The sequence below is a fragment of the Terrapene carolina genome, unplaced genomic scaffold, assembly GCF_002925995.2.
Source record: "Terrapene carolina triunguis isolate 2854851 unplaced genomic scaffold, T_m_triunguis-2.0 Scaffold69, whole genome shotgun sequence".
NCBI lineage: Eukaryota > Metazoa > Chordata > Testudines > Emydidae > Terrapene > Terrapene triunguis.
Window position 1 is genome coordinate 22,549,846 of NW_020664420.1, and position 22,134 is coordinate 22,571,979.

At 41.1% G+C, this 22,134-nt stretch overlaps 2 protein-coding genes across 2 annotated transcripts in view; one reads left to right on the forward strand and one right to left on the reverse strand.

Annotated features, from left to right (window-relative positions):
• The window catches only part of CCDC152 (coiled-coil domain containing 152), a 25,419-nt gene extending 20,154 nt beyond the window's left edge, over positions 1-5,265 (forward strand). The window contains exons 6-8 of the mRNA XM_024203130.2: positions 158-285; positions 2,659-2,745; positions 4,022-5,265. Coding sequence (XP_024058898.2) covers positions 158-285; positions 2,659-2,745; positions 4,022-4,144 — 338 coding nt within the window. The 3' untranslated portion in view covers positions 4,145-5,265. The remainder of the gene's footprint in view (positions 1-157; positions 286-2,658; positions 2,746-4,021) is intronic.
• Positions 4,267-20,738, reverse strand: SELENOP (selenoprotein P). Its single transcript, XM_024203129.2, has 5 exons — positions 20,640-20,738; positions 18,917-19,132; positions 14,946-15,158; positions 13,588-13,705; positions 4,267-6,114 (listed from the first exon to the last, which is right to left on the reverse strand). The coding sequence occupies exons 2-5, from the start codon at positions 19,117-19,119 to the stop codon at positions 5,755-5,757; spliced, it is 894 nt and encodes a 297-aa protein (XP_024058897.2). The 5' UTR covers positions 19,120-19,132; positions 20,640-20,738; the 3' UTR covers positions 4,267-5,754.
• Positions 20,739-22,134: the final 1,396 nt, after the last annotated feature.

Consider the following 22,134-nt stretch of genomic DNA (forward strand, 5'->3'; position numbering starts at 1 on the left):
TTTTAATATGTTAGTGTTCCCCTGTTTTCAATTTGTGTTTTTAGTTGGTTCATGAATTTGTCACATTACAGCTTCTGCTGGTTTTGAATTTTACTCAGTTAATAAAATTAATGTTCTTGATCATTACAATTTTATATTATTATTTTATTGTTATTAGTTGAACTAAAAGAAGAAGAGCATAAAGAAAAGCTAGAGAAAAAAGAGCTGACAATATTAGACTTAACCAGACAGCTGAGAACTCTAGATAAGGAGAAACAGAATGAGATAATCAAACTGCAGATAGAGGTATGCACTACTGGGAAGAGAGGGTTTCATAAGTTTAAAGTTTAAAGACCAAATAGACATGCACCTTGGATAGATTTAGAAGATTCTATGTAAAGAAAAGGGTTGAGATTAGCACTTACTAATGTAATTTGGATCCTCACAGTTTTATAATTTAAAGAGGCAGGTCCACAGGTGGTGTAAATTGTCATAGCTCAATGAGCTTCATCTGAGCTGAGGATAAGCCCTCCGAAGTTGGCCAGTACGAAAAACGTTGAGATCTGTTCTCTCCTCCATGTACACGTGTAACTAACTACCATTAACAAATGGGGGATATGTCTGTATTTTAAGAATAATATAACTTCTTATGTTGTTTTTGAGAAAGGTAGAATTGTTTTAAGTACATCTGTTATGCCCTCTTAGAAAATTTTGCCCTATATGTTTTTTAACACCTAGAGGGATGGAAAAAATGCTTTTGTTTTTTGCTTATTTTTTCAAATGTTTATAGTTCCTGTAATCTTTGGAAGATGTCTTTACTTTAAAATGTTGAGAGCTTGAGGCCCTGATCCAGCAATGCGCTGGCAGCGCCCACTGATTTCAGAGGAACGCTGCATAGGTACTGTAAGCTTCAGGACTGGAGCTTTATTTAACATCTGAGGTTTTAAAGCCACTGCTCTGCTACTGAAAAACTAAGCAAAGATTTCAAATTCTCTACATGTTAAAAATAAATAGGGCATGAACCTCTGGTTGGGATGAGCTCTCCTCAGGACCCAAACTTGGGGCTGGTTTAATTAAGAGTATGCAATGCCTTCTTTTGCCCAGACACACTCCCTACAGTTGGGGAAAATCCTCAGCTGGTTGGCAAACAAATATTATGGCCCCTTTGAACCACCAGAATCAAGGACTTGGGCCAATATTTTTAAAGGGACACTGTCAACTTGTAATCTTATTAATTTTTAATTTTAAAAAACTGATTAAGTAGTTGCATTTCTAATTAAGTAGTTGGATCACCCTGGCAGTTTTAATTTTAAGGTACAAAATACATGCAAAAACATGTGGAAATTATGCCTATTTTTATGAAAATAATCATAGAATCATAGAATATTAGGGTTGGAAGAGACCTCAGGAGGCCATCTAGTCCAACCCCCTGCTCAAAGCAGGGCCAACACCAATTAATCATCCCAGCCAAGGCTTTGTCAAGCTGGGCCTTAAAAACCTCTAAGGATGTAGATTCCACCACCTCCCTAGATAACCCATTCCAGTGCTTCACCACCCTCCTAGCAAAATAGTGTTTCCTAATATCCAACCTAGACCTCCCCCACTGCAACTTGAGACCATTGCTTCTTGTTCTGTCATCTGCCAACACTGAGAACAGCTTAGCTCCATCCTCTTTGGAACCCCCCTTCAGGTAATTGAAGGCTGCTATCAAATCCCCCCTCACTCTTCTCTTCTGCAGACTAAAATAAGCCCAGTTCCCTCAGCCTCTCCTCATAAGTCATGTGCCCCAGACCCCTAATCATTTCCATTGCCCTCCGCTGGACTCTCTCCAATTTGTCCACATCCTTTCTGTAGTGGGGGGCCCAAAACTGGACGCAATACTCCAGGTGTGGCCTCACCAGTGCTGAATAGAGGGGAATAATCACTTCCCTCGATCTGCTGGCAGTGCTCCTACTAATACAGCCCAATATGCCATTGTCCTTCTTGGCAACAAGGGCAAACTGCTGACTCATATCCAGCTTCTTGTCCACTGTAATCCCCAGGTCTTTTTCTGCAGAGCTGCTGCTTAGCCAGTCGGTCCCCAGCCTGTAGCGGTGCATGGGAGTCTTCCTTCCTAAGTGCAGAACTTTGCACTTGTTCTTGTTGAACCTCATCAGATTATTTTGGGCCCAATCCTCCAACTTGTCTAGGTCACTCTGGACCCTATCCCTACCCTCCAGCGTATCTACCTCTCCCCCGAGTTTAGTGTCATCTGCGAACTTGCTGAGGGTGCAATTAATCCCATCATCCAGATCATTAATAAAGTTGTTGAACAAAACCGGCCCCAGGACCGACCCCTGGGGCACTCCGCTTGATACTGGCTGCCATCTGGACATCGAGCCGTTGATCACTACCCGTTGAGCCCGACAATCTAGCCAGCTTTCTCTCCACCTTATAGTCCATTCATCCAATCCATACTTTTTTAACTTGCTGGCAAGAATACTGTAGGAGACCATATCAAAAGCTTTGCTAAAGTCAAGATATATCACATCCACTGCTTTCCCCATATCCACAGAGCCAGTTATCTCATCATAGAAGGCAATCAGGTTGGTCAGGCATGACTTGCCCTTGGTGAATAATGTTTTCTTCTGTTGGGTCAGTGTAAATATTAGGGATTTTTGTCCTTTCCTTTTGTTTCAGTTCAGTGCTAAATTAGCAAGAGTTCAGAATAAAACAACGAAATCATATCCAGATACCACTGTCTTGCCTCAAAACATCTACAGAAGGGTATGTGTTTTAATAGCTTTTTCCTAAAAATGTCTGTGGGTTGCAAATACTGTTGCTACCATGTGTTTATATAGAGTATCTAGCTGGTATTTCTGTATGATATGCAAGGTTTTAAAGCGCAGCTTGCTTTGAAAAGTGACTTTGTAAAAATGGCAATGTGCTGCTCCTTGTTTATTGTGCCACCATGGCTCCAAACCATATTGCTCACTTACCAAGTAAAACAATGATTTTTTGATGTATCTGAAAGTGAAGCTGTGAACCTTCCAGCTCATGTGTCATTCCCAGCACTAACGATTCTGGGGGACAGATTCTGTCATCAGTTACATCTGTACAAACCCAGTGTGCTCAGTGGAGGCATAAGTTGCTTCAACCAAACCACCAGTATCCTGGAAAATTGTCCAGAAGGATGAAGCAACAACCAGTGGATTGATTGCAGTGTGCATCCCCCAACTAAGGGTCTGATCCAAAGCCTATTGAAGCCTGATGACTTTCTATTAACTTCAACAGGGTTTGGATCGAGCCCTAAATATTCCTGTCTATGGCTGTCACATGTTGGCAGCTATGCACGACGTGCAGCCCCACCATGGCCTTCCAGCTTTCATTGATTATGCTCTTTCCAGTATGATGATGTCACAGTTTACCACAGAATCCTTCTGGTGCCAGTTTATGGAGGTCAGGGAATAGGGTTGAGGATTTACTATTTATTATTATATATCTTAAAGTGTATGTAATAATAATAAACTTTGAAAATGTTAAACATAGCATCCGGTGGTTTATTTTTACGTATATGCACGATCCCTTGCTTCAGGGATTTAATGTTACTGCCATTTGCACATAACCTTCAAATAAGCTTGAATTTTTTTGTAGATGTTTAAATATATTTTGTTAAAATAATGCCCATACACAATCAAACATCAACTATTGCTTTCATTCCAGTGTAAGGTGAGGATTGTGGGATTTCATATTGGCCATGTACCAACAAAGCACTTAAGCACATGCTTAACTTTACCTTGAATAGTCCTATTGACTTCAATGGCAGTACTCGTGCGCTTAAAGTTAAACATGTGCATCGTGCATGTGCTTTTCTAGATGAGGGCCATTAAGCTGTCAAATAAAGAGGATTTTGTGAGAATTATCCTTGTAAAATACATATTATTATGTTCTCATTATTGTACTTAGGATAATTTCATTAGTAGCAGCAAGTTGTGTTGATACACCTATGCTGTATTTCAGTTCTAAATTTTAATTACCAAAACATTTATTTATATTTCTATAGAAACTTCAGCATCTCCAGGAGGAAAAAAACAAGGAAATTGAAATTCTCCGTAACACTATTAGAAATTTAGAGCAACGACTCAGCAGTGGCCCAGATTCCCTCCTCAAACGGAGACGTTTTTGAGAATAACTTTGAACATGCACTACTGAAATGGTTTCTTGACTTAATACAACTGAAAAATATATTATAAATGCAATAGCACAAGCTATGTACTTGGAAAGTGAAAACAAAATATAAGGCAACTCTGGAATGCCATCTATTTTTATTGAAAACTCTCTTATCAAATATACCATACATCTATATTCTCCTTATATTCAGAACTGCTTTCTTGCTTATTAGCATTCACCATAAAAGGATTCAGGTTTTGTAGGAGACACAGTTTCCCTATTAAACCATCATTAACTATGGCATGTGCTTTCAAAGCATTCACCTCTATTCTCTTTTCTTTCTTCCATGATCCTTCAAATTAAAGACTACGTTGTTTTCAGTTCAGTTAAGATAGTCAAATTGTAAAAATAACTACACCAAGAGAGACATTATACAAGTTTCATTAGTAAGTTACATTGATAATCTATATATATGGCTAAATTTAACCCTGGCATAAATAGGCACAATTCAGTGAGAGTTGTGTTTGCTTATACCAGGACTGAATTTGATTCATAACCTTGTTTCACGCCCTGATTCCACATCAAGATCTACTAACACTGCCCCCTGTGCCCATGCAGAATCGTGTTGTCTTCAGTAGAGCTTCACAAAGGTACAGGGGTCCTTGCTAATGGAGTCTGATACAGGATCTGGTCCTTAAAGTATAAGATATCAAAGAATACAAAAACTATTACTTTTGAACAATGCAATTTTTGGCATATGGTTTACAGCTGAAATAAAACATTGTTATGGCAAGTTACTCTTGAATAAGCTTTTCATATGTATCAAAAACAATATGATTGGATCACTTTCATAGCTCCTTTTTTAGTTGAGAAAAAAATTAACTTTTTAATATTTCCTGTTCTTCAGAAATAAGTAATAAAACATGATTAGAATGTCTTTTCTGGCTTTCTTCTATTCTTGGTTGCTAAATATCAGACAGAAGCCCCTAGGTTATAGTTTATGCTTCTGTCCTCACTGATGCAAGCAGACTATTAGGAGAGAAACAAGAAAGACAAATTAACCAAATACTGTAGATACCCTTCAGCTAGCACTGAAAAAACAAACTATGGCTTAGGTAATTTTACTTTAAAAAAAAAAAATAATAACCCTCTACTGATGGTATTCTAACACACATCAAATTGTTTCCAGTGTTATATTTTAACTTCTCTACACTTTTCCATTTCCTGTCTAGGGTATTAATCTGATAAGTTTGAAGTTTGTTATTACAAGTTGTATTAGAATTAAATGCATTCAAATTGAAGGGATCTTTCCTGATGTTAAAATGTTTAGTTTGTTTTTCATGCTCAGTTTCCTGTCTTTCCTTTTCACTGTCAGGCGTCAGATGTTTCATGCTCACTTGCTGCTGGTGAATGTCAAGCAGCTGTGGGCAGACGTCACTGTCAAGATTCAGTGATGTTCTCTGCTAACAGCTGGCCATGTCACCTGCAGGAAGATGGGAGTTCTCCCTGACAGTGTCAGGTGGCTGCATTTCCTGATTCTTCAAACAACAGGTGTCGGCAGTGTCAACATCAGCTACTAGAAGTTGACTGTGACACTTTCTGCCAGTTTCAGGTTAACTGTTTGTTTCAGCTGGAAGTTCCTTTTTTTCAAGGCCTCTTAACTTGTGTAGGAACTTTCCCCACTTCTCTTTGTGGGGCAGTTTCTACATTTGGTTGACTACCTTTCTGACCCTGTCTATTACGACCCACAACCCTGTTATGACGTTGACTGCTCTGGTGGGAATGATTTCTCGGAGCTTGAGCAGAATCCTGTTGATTCTGCTCTTCTGAAAGCTGGTCCCCTTCCTGGTGGTGGTGCCTGTGTCCATGATGTCTACGTTGATTGTGGTGGTGTGAATGGTGGTTGTGTGGCTTCGGTGCTTCTTCAGCCGGCTTTTCGTCGGCTGTCTGAGATATGTTTTTGCATATATCTTCAACAACCGGTCTCTGGAAAATATAAGTTCATACAATAAAAATGCACCCATCTGAAGTAAACAGAGTTAGTTTTAAAATCTCAATTAACTTATGTCATTATTACAGTAACTGAAAACAAAGGCTTAATCATATCAGACATAAAATATTGTCATTGCTTAGGTATTTTTGTTCAAGTTATCCTTTTTAAATATGTTTTTAAAAGCCATGACTGTAACACGAACAAATTAAAGGCTAGATTTTGTTGCAGTAGGGCAACCTGCATTGCAGCTCCCAGCACTCCCTGTGCAAAAGATGCTCTCACCAGGAGTAAGTTGACATGGAGAAGGAGAAGCAGGTCAGCTGGCTGGGGGAATTTTTCAGCATCTCAAAGGGTATCATCAATTGCTGCCCCCCAATGCAAAAGGGGAGCTGGGGAGGAATTGTGCCTCTGAGGGCTTTCTCCTGAGGCACAGTGTCTCCCGATGTCCATTATGGTGCATTATGCTTATACTCTGCCACTTACTTCAGGCTGTCTCTTAATGGCACAATTTAGCCCTAAATAACTATGCCAGCAGAGAAACTATGTACACTAGGCCACATGGCTAAAGTTGTATTTAGATTTCCAGCTAAGCTAAAGAGAAACTCCTTTATTTGTAACCTGCAAAATATTGTTTCAGAAATTTGTGAAGGACATGAGGTTTAAGAAAGAAATTCACTTCTGTTATCAAGCTGCTTTGTGCTACCAGGTTCATATTCACATGAAACAGAGTAATTCAGCTGTTTAAAAAAATGAAGCTGAGGAAACTGAATGGCTCAGCTGACTAGTAACAGAATACGAAACCTCTCTCTTTTTCACAAGGTCATTGATTTGAAACCAGCCCATTTTAGTAATGACTTAATGTCATTAACATCTAATAATACTGTTTCAGTGGATTATTAGCAAGACAAGGTGGGTAAGGCAGTATCTGGTACTGGACCAAAGTCTGTTGGTGAAAGAGACAAGCTTTTGAGCTACACAGAGCTCTTCTTCAGGTCTGGGAAAGGTTCACTGAGGGTACATCTACACTGCAGAGTAAGCCCACGGGTAGCAGAACATGAGTTAGCAGACCCTGGGTTTGATAGGGTTTGAGCATCTACACTCGTTTGTATCCCCAGGTTAGGAATTGTTGAGCCCTGGGTCCCAACCTGGGGCTCCAGCATTTACACTGCATGATGTGGGCCCAAGTCCAACCACCATATCCCAGACTTCCTAGTGCCCTCCCAAAATGTGGCTGCTCTGACCCTTTGTTCATGGTGCAGTCTCGCAAAACTTGACGGTCTACCAAACTTGTCTTAGTCTGTTGACAAAGGAAGTTGGCCTGGGGGTTGTGGAATACTTTTGGCAGACTCCCAGAGCACTAGTCCAGTGGGGCTGAAAAACAGTAGGGCTTGAACCCTGGGTCCTGGCTTGATTCAAGCTTGGACCATTCAACCCCTGGCTCCGAGCCCTGGATTAGCAAGAGTTGTGTGTAGACGGAACGGGCGTTAAGCTTGAGCCTGAGTTTGAATCCTGGGCTTACTGTGCAGTGTAGACATACCCAGAGTGTCACAGCTAAACACAGAGTGGAATAGATTGTTTGGCATAAGTAGTTAACACATATTGTATCAGACCATTCAATGTGAAGTGGCCTGTTTACACCTTTTCAGTAATAGGACAAAAAAAATGAGGGTTAGTGGGTTACAGATTGTTGTAATAAGCAGCGGCGGCTCCAGGCACCAGCGCTCCAAGCGCGTGTCTGGGGTGGCAAGCTGCAGGGGGCGCCTTGCCAGTCCCTGCAAGGATGGCAGTCAGGCAGCCTTTGGTGGCTTGCCTGCGGGAGGTCCGCCGGTCTCACGGATTTAGCGGCAATTCGGCGGCGGGTACGCTGAATCCGCAGGACCGGTGGACCTCCCACAGGCATGCCACCGAATCCGCGGGACCGGGGACTTCCCGCAGGCAGGCCGCCAAAGGCAGCCTGCCTGCCGTGCTTGGGGTGGCAAAAAAGCTAGAGCCGCCCCTGGTAATAAGCCAGGGGTCGGCAACCTCTGGCACGCGGCTCGCCAGGGTAAGCACCCTGGCGGGCCGGGCCAGTTTGTTTACCTGCCGCCTCCGCAGGTTCTGCCGATCGCGGCTCCCACTGGCCGCGGTTCACCGCTCCAAGCCAATGGAGGTGGCGGGAAGCCGCGGCCAGCACATCCCTCGGCCCGTGCCACTTCCCGCAGCCCCCATTGGCCTGGAGCGGCAAACCACAGCCAGTGGGAGCCGCGATCAGTAGAACCTGCAGACATGGCAGGTAAACAAACTGGCCCGATCCGCCAGGATGCTTACTCTGGTGAGCCGCGTGCCAGAGGTTGCCGACCCCTGTAATAAGCCATAAATCCAGTGTCTTTATTAAGACCATGATTTTTGGTGTCTAGCAAAGTTATACATTTAAGCATCTAGGTTCATGTTTTGAAGATGTTGTGCAGGTTTCCTTTGAGGTAAAGGACAGAGAGATCTGATATGGAGTGATCACTTTGTGAAAAGTGCTTACCCATTGGTGATATGGTATTTTTTATCTTTTATTATTTTTCTTGTCTCTCTAATATCCTAGCACCAACATGGCTACAACTACACTGCAAACATCAATGGATTATGTGAAACTTTATGGAATGCTTGTAGGATGCTGCATGTATTAATCTTACTTATAATAATTGTTTCCCATGTTATAAGGTAATGTTTAAATGCTTTCTCTGTAACTATACAAATGTTTAAGACTGTAAATTCCCCACAGTCGGGGAAAAGAATTATCAAGTGTGATGTTATCTCCTGCCCATCAGGAAGGATTATTGAATCCAAAGGGCCATTGTGGAACAAAGACTTTGTCAATTGCTCCCCCCCATGAAGAGGTTACATGCAGGAGTGTTCATCCCATCAGCTTGCATTCTGGGGTGAGGGGGAGAAGGAAGGGTGTGACAAGGAGAAACTGGATCTTTTAGGCTGTCTGGACTCTCAGTGGCAAACATTCCTAAACATAAGGGAGAGATCCCCAAGTTGCTTGGCTTGGGTTAGCCCCAAAGGACATAAAAGTTAACTTATTATAGAAGCTTCTATTACCTTTTGAACTTAATATTGTACCTCATTTGTGTGTGTATGTTCACCTGCTTTAAACTTCTACATAAGAGAGTTATTTCTTTTCTTAGCTAATACATCTTTAGTTAGTTTATTACAGGATTGGCTACAGGTGTTGTCCTTGGTTTGAAATCTGAGTACAATGGACCTGGGGTAAGTGACTGGTCCTTGGGGACTGGGAGTAACCTGAATATTGATGTGATTTTTGGTGTAAAGTGACCATTTATCACATAATCCAGCTTGCCTGGGTGGCAAGATAGACTGGAATTCCCAAGGGGACTGTCTGTGACTCCATGATAAGGGCTTGTCTACACTTACAACACTGGAGCGGCACAGCTGCACCAGCGCTTAGTGAAGATGTTAAGATGTTAACAACGCTGATAGGAGAGCCTAGGTACCCCACCTCCCCAAGAGGCAGTAACTATGTCGACAGTAGCACTGTAACTATGTCTACAGTAGGAGTTAGATCAGTATGATGGCGTTTCTCAGGGGTGTGGATTTTCCACACCCATGAGCAATGCAGTGATGCCGAAGTAAGTTTGTAGTGTAGCTAGGGTGACCAGATGAGAGGAAGAAAATATAGGGCCACATGGTGGGGGGAGGGTCTGCTGTCGGAGCAAAAAACAAAAACAAACAAAAAACCACGAGTGCTGCCAGCGGAGCGAAATATCAGGACAAATTGCGTCCGGACCAAAGATCGGTCGGGACGTGGGACAAACAGCTAAATTTCGGGACTGTCCCGATTTTATCAGGCCTTCTGGTCACCCTAAGTGTAGCCCAGAGCTAAGACTATTATAGTGCTTTAGAAGTTAACACTTGTTAGTGGGTTGTGAAATCTAATTATAGAATATACAACTACTTTAGGATTTTTGCCCTGCTTTTTGAGAGTCTGCCCTGACGTTGGCACTCATGGTTATACGCCACGCCAGATAGTGTGACATCCATAACTTCCCTTGGAAGACTATCCCAGAACTTAACTTCCCTTATAGTTGGAAAGTATTTCCTAATATCTAATCTAAACTTCTAACTGAGTCAGAGTGCAGTCATATGAACACTTAGAATTACAAGATTATTGCAATATACTTCAAGGGCATCTAAATTCATTTTCACTATCAGTACAGAGATAGAACTGCCAACTGTAAAAAGTATCAGAGGGGTAGCCGTGTTAGTCTGAATCTGTAAAAAGCAACAGAGGGTCCTGTGGCACCTTTAAGACTAACAGAAGTAACTGTAAAAAGTTATTTAAGATAACTCAATCTTTAATAAAGAGTTTATCAGCATTTAATCTTGAGATTATTGAAGGTCTAAGAGAAGACAAACATTTAAGGTATTATCTATATATTATCTAGGTATAAATCTATAACAGTAATTTATTTATAGAATGGTCTTTTATTGCATGGCATGTGTTAATTTTATTTAACACATACGAAATATACAGTGCAGAAAATCTGGCTGGTTTACAATCTTGATGTCATTCCTCAGTGCCCAACTACCATTTATAGCGGAGCCACAAACTGGGCAGCTGTGTCAGCATTATGGCCCATATTTTTGAACGTATTTATTGTCTAAAGATTCAGGTGGTGGAATCTTCAAAATGCCTAGGCACCTAACTCCCATTGAAACCAATGGAAATTAGGCAGGTGGGCACTTCTGAAAATCCCACCCTGCACCTATCTTTATTTTTAGCCACCTAACCACCTCTAAAAATCTGGCCCTATGTGGCTGCTCCAGAGAGGAGTGCTTCACGCTCAAGATAGACTTGAGAGTGCACATTGTGCAGCACAGGCAGGTCATGAGGCTGCTTAAGAGCTCTGTCAGGAGGAAACCAGTCATGCTCCTCCTAGCCCCTATTGATCAGTATATTCCAAGGATCTGTCACAAACAGGCCAAAAAGCAGGTGGACTATAGCACCTGTATTTTGAAGCAGGGTTCTGCTGATATGACAAAAGCACAGATCACTGAGAATTTAGAGGGAATATCGTCTCTTGGTATTAGAAAGGACGTAACAATATTGTCCTTTTTTATGATATACTTTCTATGATGTCCACAAAATCCCAGTGCATTATTTGTACATAGGTCTGAACTGAGCAAGGAGGAAATTAAAAATATTAACAAGCAAGTAAAAGGGGGTGGTTAATTAAGTGAGTCAATATTTTAAACATAAAAGAAGCCTAGTGCTGCAAGGAAATTCTTCATTTTTAAATCAACTGCACGTGATGCTGTAGCAAAGGGACATTTAAATATGTCAGTGGGAATCTTTCTACTAAATTCAATTAGCACTGAACTGGGGCTTTAATTTAGAACTGTAGGGAGCTAAATTAAAACACTGGCTAATAAGAGTATTTGTATGCAGTGTTGTCATAGCTGTGTTGGTCCCAGGCTATGACAACTTGGATGAGGTGATACTTTTTATTGGGCCAAAGTTGGTCCAGTAAATTACCTCACCTACTTTGTCTCTAATAAGAATATTCTCATTCTGAGGAGCCACTGATTCAATGTGTGACTCTAAACAAGCCACTTGACCTTTATGAGGTTCAGCCAACTTAGCTGGAAAACTGAACAACGAAACAACTTAGCTGAAACATGATGGTTTTGGTCAGCTTTCATGAGTAGGTTAAGTAAATTTCTTGCTAAATTTTAAAATAGTCCTGATCTATTTATATATTTAAAATAATGCTGCCCACTTTTATGTATTTCTTTCATTTACTCTTGTGGCACTTTGTTCAGCATTAGTACTATATGACATAAACCAAGAAAGAATAATAGCTCAACATATGCCAAAACTTGACTTCCCACCCCTACATGCAAGAATGCATGCATGCATTCTCTCTCTTATATACACACACACACACACACACACACACACACTCTCTCTCAATTTTTTTAAGTAAGTGTATCCATCTTTGGCTCCCCCCCACGGAAGTGTCTGAGTGGCTACTAGATACAGGTGTGCTCTGTGCAAACAGGTGAAAATGTGGTTCTGATTGTTGCTCTGACAGTTGGGTAGCCACAGTATGTTTGTTAGACACTGCACTTGGAACTGTAGCTGTTGTACAATTGCTTCCCTGTAAGTTCCTTCTGTTCTATTCAGGCCTCTGTTATCGAAGGGTATGTCTACACTGCAGCTGAGAACATGTTTGCCAGCTCAGGTGGACAGACACACGCTAGCTGTGCTTGAGATAGTGCACTAAAAATAGCAGTGTGGTCAGGGATTGCTTGAGTACAAACCCGTCCGGACTCCCTAAGTATGTACTGAGGCGGCTAACCCAAGCCGCTGCCCATGCTACCCCCGGCTACACTGCTATTTTTAGCATGCTAGCTTGAGCAAAACTAGTTTATTTCTCTCTGCCCGAGCTGGGAAGCATTCTCCCAGCTGCAGTGTAGACATACCCTCAGGGCTCATAAAGTGGACTAGTGAAAAGCAGTAAGATAAGAAAAAAAAAAAGCAGCAAGGGATTTTTGTGGTCAGCACTAGTAAATGCAGTAAGCAGTCTAACATATTGTTAAATGCTTCCTGTTAGTTAATTTTCACTATTTTTGTGAATTTTTCAAATCCACTATAATTAACTGGTGGCAGTTATTTCACCCTGATACAGCCCAACTGCACGGCCCATTGGTTGGCTTCATATTCCCCAGAGGAGAAGAATAGGCACTGGCCCTTCCACTGCCTATCAACTAGCAGCAGGAGCAGTGGTTGCATTATGCATATCAGCAAATCACTAAGGTTAATGGGTAATGTCCTGGCCTCATTAAAGTCAATTACTTCACTGAGACCAGGATTTCACCCAATATGTACAAATCACACATCCAACCTAATAGCTATTGACTTCAATAAAGCTAGGTTTTCACCCATACAATTCAACAGTAAAACTATCATTGGTTTCAGCAGGACCAAGATCAGGCCCAAAAGCAAATTCAAAAGTGCTCAAAATAAGTCAAATGTGACATTTTATAGTTTACAGAGGTATTAATGATCATTTCAAAGGTTAGGAAGTGTGTAGAGAATGAGTCACACTAATTAGAAAGACAAGAGAATCTCAGAACTCTGTTGGTTTTCTGTTTGCTGATTATACACACAACTAAAAGTAAATGGAATTGGCAGCCAAGCCAGGACTTAGATTTCTCAAAATGATTCACATTTTTACACAAGGGCAGCAATTTAGCCCTTATATTTCAATCTTTTCTGAGCTCAAGTTGATCCATTTTGAAAAATGTGTAACAAATTACTTAATAAAAGAGGAGCCATAAAATGGCCAGGTTGGTGAACAATGGCTTTTGGGATTAATCAGGTAGAAATAGTTCCTTTAAACATCAGTCAAACTCACTTTCCCCTCCCAATATATTTTATATATAAAAGAATAAAATTAGGAAAGTACCATATAAGAGCAGTTTCCACACTTGTATTCACAGTATGCAATCTTAATAGAGTCTTCCACATATGGGAAAGTCAGGAAGCTATAAGGCAGACCAAGATGATACACCAGACGGCCACACCTAACAAGAGAATGAGATTTACAGTTATACAAAAAACCCAGAAAATATCTATTACTATTATTATTTGTGTTACTGTACTGGCCAGGACCCCTAGTCATGGACCAGGACCCCACTGTGCTGTACAAACACAGAACAGAAAGATGCTCCCTGTCCCCAAATGTTTACAATCTAAATATCTATAATGTGCAGTTTCAACATATTGCAAACGTAAACTTAATTCTGTAAAAAAAGAACTCTTCCTTACACCCAGCTCTGTTTGAATAAAGACTATGGGCCAAGTCCTAGGAATACTCTTAACAACAAGACAAACGCAGTTGTCAATCTGATACACAGCAGTGGCGAGGACACCATCAGCCGAAACACCATGCACACATTCCTCTCCAGGAAAAAGATCATTGCAGCTAGTCCTCACAACTTCCTAGAGGGCGGGGTTGTGGACAAGCTAGGGGTGTAGTCGGTGCATCCATACACTGCGCTGGGTGAAAACTCCATATGTAGATAGGAGCCATGAGTTACGCCTGCTTCTTGTTTCCATGCTGCATGAGAAGGCACAGACAGCGTACTCAGATGGGGCTGAGGTTTAGTTCATCAAACCTAGAATGTTTTCACATGAGGAAAATATGTTTATTTGGACTTTGCTCTATGCTCCAGGATTTGGCTATAGATAAGGACATTGACCTACGATACTGTTAACTAATTTACATAGTTATTTCTTTTTTTAAAAACCCTATTTAAGCAACACAAATATTTTCTTTCTACTCAATAAACCCACAAATGTCTAAATGGATTCACCCCTCCTTTTCTCACACAAACAGCATTTTAGGCTCAGATTAAATATGCTAAATAAATTTTCTGTGTAAATCAGACAGAATCAGATGTCCTAGTGTTGTATGAATATAAAAAATGAGCAAGTGTGATTGGAATCCTAGAACCAAATTCTGCTCTCAGTTACTCTGATGTAAATCCAGAGTAACTGCACTGAAAAGAATGAAGCTATTCCAGATTTACATTGATTTAAATAACAGCAACATTTGGTCCATGTTAGTTATTCTCTGACTGTAAAAGGTGAAAAAGACTTTCCTTTGCTTAATGGAATTTAGAAAATCAGAATATGATGCACTTGTTATGAGATAAAGGGCTTTTGGCAAGCAAATGAGAAAATACTCATTCTGTTGGGTTACAAAATACAACACTGTAAATTAATATAAATCATTTCCTAATTTCTCTGTTATATACAGACCTGTCATAGATAAGAAAATCATCTTTGTTTCCATTTAAAGTAGTCCAGACATCAGTTTGATTCTCATCCTGCTGGTATACAATAATATTTTCCGATACCTTCTCCTTCAGTGTGTGAATTTTCAGTTGGGAGTGTATTCCTTGATGATTAACCACCATGTATGAGATATTGACCAATCCTTCATTCTCCAACTTTACTCTCAGGTCTTCCAATCTGATGGAGATTTTAAAAGAAAAAAAAACATTAATTGGGCAAGAATCATCTTTTTTCTTGAGAAATAAAAAGTATGTTTTTTTAAATGGACATTTTCTTTTAGGGATCAATGATTTGCCTTGATTTATCTGACAGCTAATAATTCCAATTCTTCCATTGCAATCATTGATTTCAAACAGGGTCATTAAAATCAATGGGAGTGTTGACATTGTCAGCAATGTCCTTTGTATTATGCCTAGGATTGGATTCTATAAGAGTACACAGTGTAGCTAAATGATACAGCATCCTATCCTTTAATATATTTTACATACGTAGGTAAAGCAGATGCATTCATTTAATTGATCTTTCCATTTCAATTCCTTTGTTTCTTTTACTGATATAGATTTAAATATTTAATCTAATGGGTGTATTTGAGTGATAATTGATTATGGACCAAATACTGGTGTGACATCTGAGTGCATGTACAGTCCAAACACAGCAGAAACAGTGCCTCACTATAGATGATCAAGAAGGGGTACCTACAACGAAGGGCTGCTAACTCTCCCACTCTTTTGGATGATATAACAGCTACTCAATAAGTCAGAAAAAGGATATGGTAGCCATTGGAACAAAAGGGGGAAATAGAACTTATGCAGGATGAGGTTGTGTTACTAATGATCTTCTTCAAGAATTACAGGATAAGCAAATTCGTTTCCCTAAAATTGGCAATGCAAGAGTTCCGACTTTGATATAAAGCGACAGTGTGGTCATACTTTCATACCCTACTGAAATTGACGTACAGTGTTCTTTAAATGCATTTGCTCTGTAAACTGAATGTATTATTAACTACAATACAATGAAAATTCTTTATTACCCTAACAGCTTGAAATCCTCTGGTCCATTATAAAATTTGGTTTTCTAGGGTCAAAGTCTACTCCATTGAAGTTAGTGGCAAAACTCCCATTTTCTTAAATTGGGCCAGAATCCCATCCCTAGTTTTTCAAATCCAATTACTGAAAAACTCATAAAGACCATTGTAATATTAGCACTATGCAACCTATAGAAGGGGTTTAAAGGAGTCAGGCTGTGAAACCAGCTCTGTCAGTTTTCAACTCAAAGTGATTTCATAGCTGCAATAGGAATCCAAGTTATGAGCAGGGGGAGCAACTGCTGCTTGATACCATCCAAAAGAATTGTCTGACTGTTGCTGCTGTTGATTTTTTGTATTCTGGTAGGGTCCACAGGCCCCAGCCCCATTGTGCTAGGTACTGTATGAACATGTAAAAAGACAGTCTCTGGAATCCTTGGCCTATCTCCTACAAGTGGACCCTTACTCACATGGGGAAAAATATATGAAAAATACCAGCTTTCATGTGTCTTTTTCCATTAGAATTTGAATAAAGATTATTCATCCTCACTTAAAGTCATCCTGGTTAATGTTGTTTTGTTGTTACATTGCTGATCAGTTAGAGAACATGCTCGTTTAAAGTTGTGCAATGATCCCTTCTAACGTCGTTTGGCAGCTGCCTGCTTTGTCCACTGCAGGAAGAGCAGCCTGTTGGAGCTAGCTGGTGGGGGTTTGGAACCAGGGTGGACTGGCAGCCCCCCTATCAGCTCCCCGCTCCCCTAAGTTCCCAGTGCGGCAGCCGCCCAGCAGGCTATCAATTGCCGGCAGTTCAGCTGTCCCTCTCCCCACTGCCATGTGCCGCTCCCACCCTCTGCCTTGGAGCTGTTCCTGGGAGCATCCTGCTTGCTGTGCAGGGGGGGAAAGAGGGGGACTAATGTCAGGGTGTCCCCCTGCTCCTGCACCCTGCTTACCCCATCTCCATGGGGGTGTGGACGACATGACAGGGTTCAGGACGGAGGGAGCTTCCTGGGAGCAGCTGCTGTCTCAACTTGTTGATCTACTTAAAACGGCAGTGTACTTAGAATGGGATCCTCCTACTTAAAGGGGCAATCTCTCTCCGTGTGTCCCTGTCTCTGTGTATGTCTCTGTCTCTGTCCGCCATGCTGTCTCTCCTCCCTCCATTCATTCTGCCTTGTAGAGAGTGAGGCTACATTAACAACAATGGGTTAACCCTTGAGGGCTCAGCCGAGTGCTAGTTCATTTAGCAGTGAGGCATTCCCTGGGAAATATCCCACCCTCTGACTTCACCACCTCCACCAAGCTTCACAGTCGTCATGGCTGTGTACAGTATTAAATTGTTTGTTTAAAACTTATACTGTGTGTATATGTGGGTGTGTGTATATATTTCTTTTGTCTGGTGAAAAAAAATTCCCTGGAACCTAACCCTCCCCCTTTACATTAATACTTATGGGGAAACTGGATTTGCTTAACATCATTTCACTTAAAGTCGCATTTTTCAGGAACATAACTACAACGTTAAGCGAGGAGTTACTGTACAGCTTACCTCTGCTGATGGCAAAAAGAGAGTGAAACATAAAGATCTCTCTATTTCAGGTAGTCTTTTACATATGTGAGAAATATGAGTTTACTCAGCTTCAATATCTCTGCCAAATTCCTAACTAAGGAGTCAGAGATAGTGGCAGTTTGAAAGAACTAGTGAATATCAGGTCATCCCAGTATTTTCTCTTTTATCAACTCAAGAAAACATTCTGTATTTCAACCAGCTGTTTACAATGAAATTCAGCACTGCCTGGGTTTGACCCTGATTTCTAGCAATGAGGGGCCTGACCACAGGTGTAAATCATGACTCTGCCAGGAGCAAGGCACTGGCGATAGCCTTAACGCTGATGGAAGGGTATGCTCATAAAAGGATGAATCTGACCATGCATCGCAAATGAAATGGAGACACTTGAATGTTAGGACCAGGATTTGCAAAGGCGCCCGAAGGCATAAGCACCTTTGAAAACTGCACCCCACAAGACTCAACTTAAGCTTCATTCTGATTTCAGATAGCTCTTTCTCTTAGGGGCTGGTTTTGCAATGAGAATAGGATCAAGCCCTTAAAGAGTAGCCAGTCTGGCTGATAGCTTCTGAATGTATTGCCATTTTCTTTTGTATTCGTTTGTTTACCATTACTGATCTAGGGACTACTCTTGGTAATGAGTAATGCTCTGTAGGATCAGGCCCTAAATCACATCTTAGTGCAGTGGTTCTCAAACTTTTGTATTAGTGACCCCTTTCACACAGCAAGCCTATGAGTGTGACCCCCCTAATATATTAAAAACACTTTTTTTTATATTTAACACCATTATAAATGCTGGAGGCAAAGCGGGTTTGTGGTAGAGGCTGACAGCTCGTAACCCACCCCTCCCCCTGTAATAACCTTGCGACCCCCCTGAGGGGTTACGACCCCCAATTTGAGAACCCCTGTCTTAGTGGGAGTATAGCTGTGGAGGAACTGTTTCTGCTGGGTTTGCTAGGGTTCATTTGCATTTGTGTGGCCTAAGATCTTAAAGGTCTATTTTGGTTTTGATTTTATTAATGAAGATTTGGTTGTTATTTATATTTATATGGTGGTAATTGGAAGATGGCAAGGCTTTTAAATGGTTGCTTCATCTACCAATGAATACTGAGGCAGTGATTTAAGAATCTGAGTCACAGGCATGGATTTGTCCATCTAGGAACTCAGTCAATGGAGCTGCACCTGTCACAGGCCCTATTTGGTACACAAGCAGGTGAAGAAGCCATAAATACGTGACCATATCTATCTATAATATAAAATCTTTGCATCCGTGTTGTAATTAAATAGCTGAGTTTTAAAAACTGCTCCGTCCCATTTTCAGATATACTTGGAAGAGAAAAATGTCCTTACCTGGAAGCCTGCAGCAGGCACAAGTATCAGCTAGCTTGGAGGAGCGCTACCACTGTCACTGAGCCCCTAGAATTCTGCATTGGACTGCTCTCCTCGATTTGCCATTCTGGGGGTTCTTTACAACGGGCACTTGAACCCTGGCTCTCTGTCCCTCCTCCTGGGAGGAGACAGAGAACCAGGGCCAGACCCAGCCCTCCCCACATGGCTGGGCTTCAGCTGCAAATGAGAGAAAACAAAAGAAATGAGATACGTGCACAGAGCAGTTCCAGTTGCTGAAATTCTCATAACAAAACCAGCAGGCCATTAACTCTCTGGGGCTCGCACAGGAAGTAAGCTCAGAATTTGGCCCACTATGTTTATTGCTATTGGCAATAGACCTATGATTCCATGGAAAGCACCTTGATATTTTCTTAATTGAAAACAGGACAATCTAAGTATTCCAACCAGCTGGGTGACCCTTTACGTTAACTAGACAAATTGAGTTGTTCCCTACTCCTATTTCTTCTTCTTATCAAACAGCAATTTTAATGACTGCAGAACTGACTCCAATTCTGCTGCTTTTGACTTATTTGTGCATTGACGTCAATGGTGCTATGCCAATTTACACCATGTGGAGATCTGGATCATTGGTCCAATTCAATCTGGGGTGCAATTCCATTGACTTCAAAGTAGTTACCCCAGGGGTATATGTTGGCCCATAGCAAATACTATACAAACTGGGAGCAGAATAAGAGAGTCCAGACTTTTTAGAAGACTCTTTTTCACATTTGGACCTTAGCCAGAAAAAGCTCTAAAGAAGGCAGACACTAGAGACAATTGAGCAACAAAGAAAAGGAAATGAAAAATCCAAAGTTTCAGGGTTCCCTAAATCTCTCAAAACCTCCTGCATGCACCCAGGGCATCTAATATTTGTGATTATCATAAAACATAAAAATATTGTAAAAGCTCTTTTTCTTCCAATGATACATTAACATAACACCCTTTGGCTTATTGTGTTTAGAAACCACGCATTATCTAGGAAAGAAACTGAAAAACTACTCTTTTCCCCCTCACAGGCTGCAGGATTGTATTGGATATCCCACAGCCCCATTCACAACAGAATCTGATCAGACACACAGTTGTGCTCTGTGATGTAACATACATAATACATGAAACACATATAAATAATATACGTTTTCATCAACCCCAGAGCATTCCAATACAAGGAAAGTTTTGTATTACCGATCTCATGCAGACAGACAAAACTGCTGCAAACCAGCCTTATTGTCAGACCCCATATTTCCTGACTTTTCTTTCCTCCAATTCGGTAGAAGCAATCTGGTAAAATACTTTAGGGATGAAATTATGGAACCATTGACTTCACTAGAGCCAGAATTTCACTCTAGGTCTCTGCACACACTTGGAGAACTGCATCCCTTTCATGTGACTCTCTTGCAGACATGTACAAAACTTCAAGACATGCCTGTATTGTTCCATGAATTTAGCATTCTGCAGTGTTGGTGCACAATACCCAGCAATAGCTTGCCAAGCACCACAGACTGGAAATAAGTTTTGTTCTGAATTACACTTTCTTCTATATTTCAATTTTTTTAAAAAGCCATTTAAGTTGGTTTCAAAAGGAACTTTCTAGCTCCCCAATCAACCTCTACAATCAAAGAAACAAAGGAACACTTTACAAAACCAGAAATCACAACGGTATTTTGTAGCAAAACAACACACTTACCCCTTTCCCCCTTTCGTTGGCTGCTCTGCTTAACTCTTCTTTGCAGAAGTAAACAGCCTCAGCAGCTGCTGCTCTCTGGTATTTATACTTGCCGTGTTTATCTCACTTCTCAGATGTGGTTCAAAGTTCGGGGAACTCATTGGGCACGACCTTGCAAGCGAAGCAAAGCAAAGCGTTTTAGCTAAAGCAGCCAAAACTTTTATTGATTAACTCACTGAAAGTAGCAATCATTTATCATTCAACAGGGAGGTATTTTTATACAAACATGAATATCAGATTATGAAGTTTGCCAGCCACCCCAGTGACTTGGAGACAGTGGTACAGTCAAAGGAAGGGGATAGGCTTGAAAGTCACATTCTTTACCTAACAGACTACAGAGGAAAAATATATATACATATTTGTTGAGCCAGCAAGTTTTGCTCTCATATCCTTTAGCTCTTATTTGTCTTAGACTGTGGTGTACCCTGCCCTAGTATGTGTACAAAGGTAACCTTCCTTGCGAACAACTGTTGTCAATTACATCAGTTTGCTTTTAAAATTGTGTTTGTGCATATAAACAATGCTCTGTGTTGCTTTTATATTTACTCCTGTTGAAGGGGACAGGCCAGATCCACAACTTATAGAAATCGGTGGCGCTCCATTGAAGCCAGTGGACCTATACTGATTTACAACAGTTTTCTATTCTATTCTGTTCTATATAGGTTCTTGTACTGCCCTTATCACTGTAGTATCTGAACACCTTCTGGTAGTGCATTAAGTGGTGTGACTAACAACTGTCACATGTGGTTCTTTCTCTCTCTCATCTTCTCCCCAGGGCAAGAGTTGTGTTTGCCATTTTGTTTGGGTAGAGTATTGGGTTTGGTTTTTAAATATTTGCATTGTTCTGTGTCTAGGTTAGGGACGGCAAGGTCAAAGAAATGTGCCTTGACCTTAGCATGGAAGGTGGTGAGGTTTGTGTTGGTCCTTAGCTCCTGGGGGAGTTCATTCCACAACCTCGGACCAGCCCCCAAGAAAGCTCTGTCTCCTGCATAAATTAGCTTTACTCTTATGGTAGAAAGTTCCATTGTGCCAGAGGAGCAGCTTTATTGACCATGGTCCTTGTCCCCAAGCTTTAGACTCTTTTAGATAGCTTGGGCCCAGCCCACTGAGCACTTTGAAAGTAAGGGCTGAGACCGTGAACCTGACTTGATATTCTCTGGGAAGCCAGGGTAGCAAGGGGAGGACAGGTCCGATGTGCTCCCAGTAGCTTGTGATGCTGAGGAGATGTTCTGCAGCATTCTGCAGGGAGCTGGCCCCACAGACCTGTGATCATATCACTTGGTTATTCCTAGAGACAGTGTATTCACTAAGCTGAATACTTCATCAAACCTTCCTATCTGGCAGGGGTGTTGTGTGGTTTAATTAGTGTTTGTAAAGCCCTTTGAGGTTCTTAGATGAAAGGCACTATAGAAGTTCAATAGTAGTGTTAATATTATGTGCACAGCTGGTCAGTGTG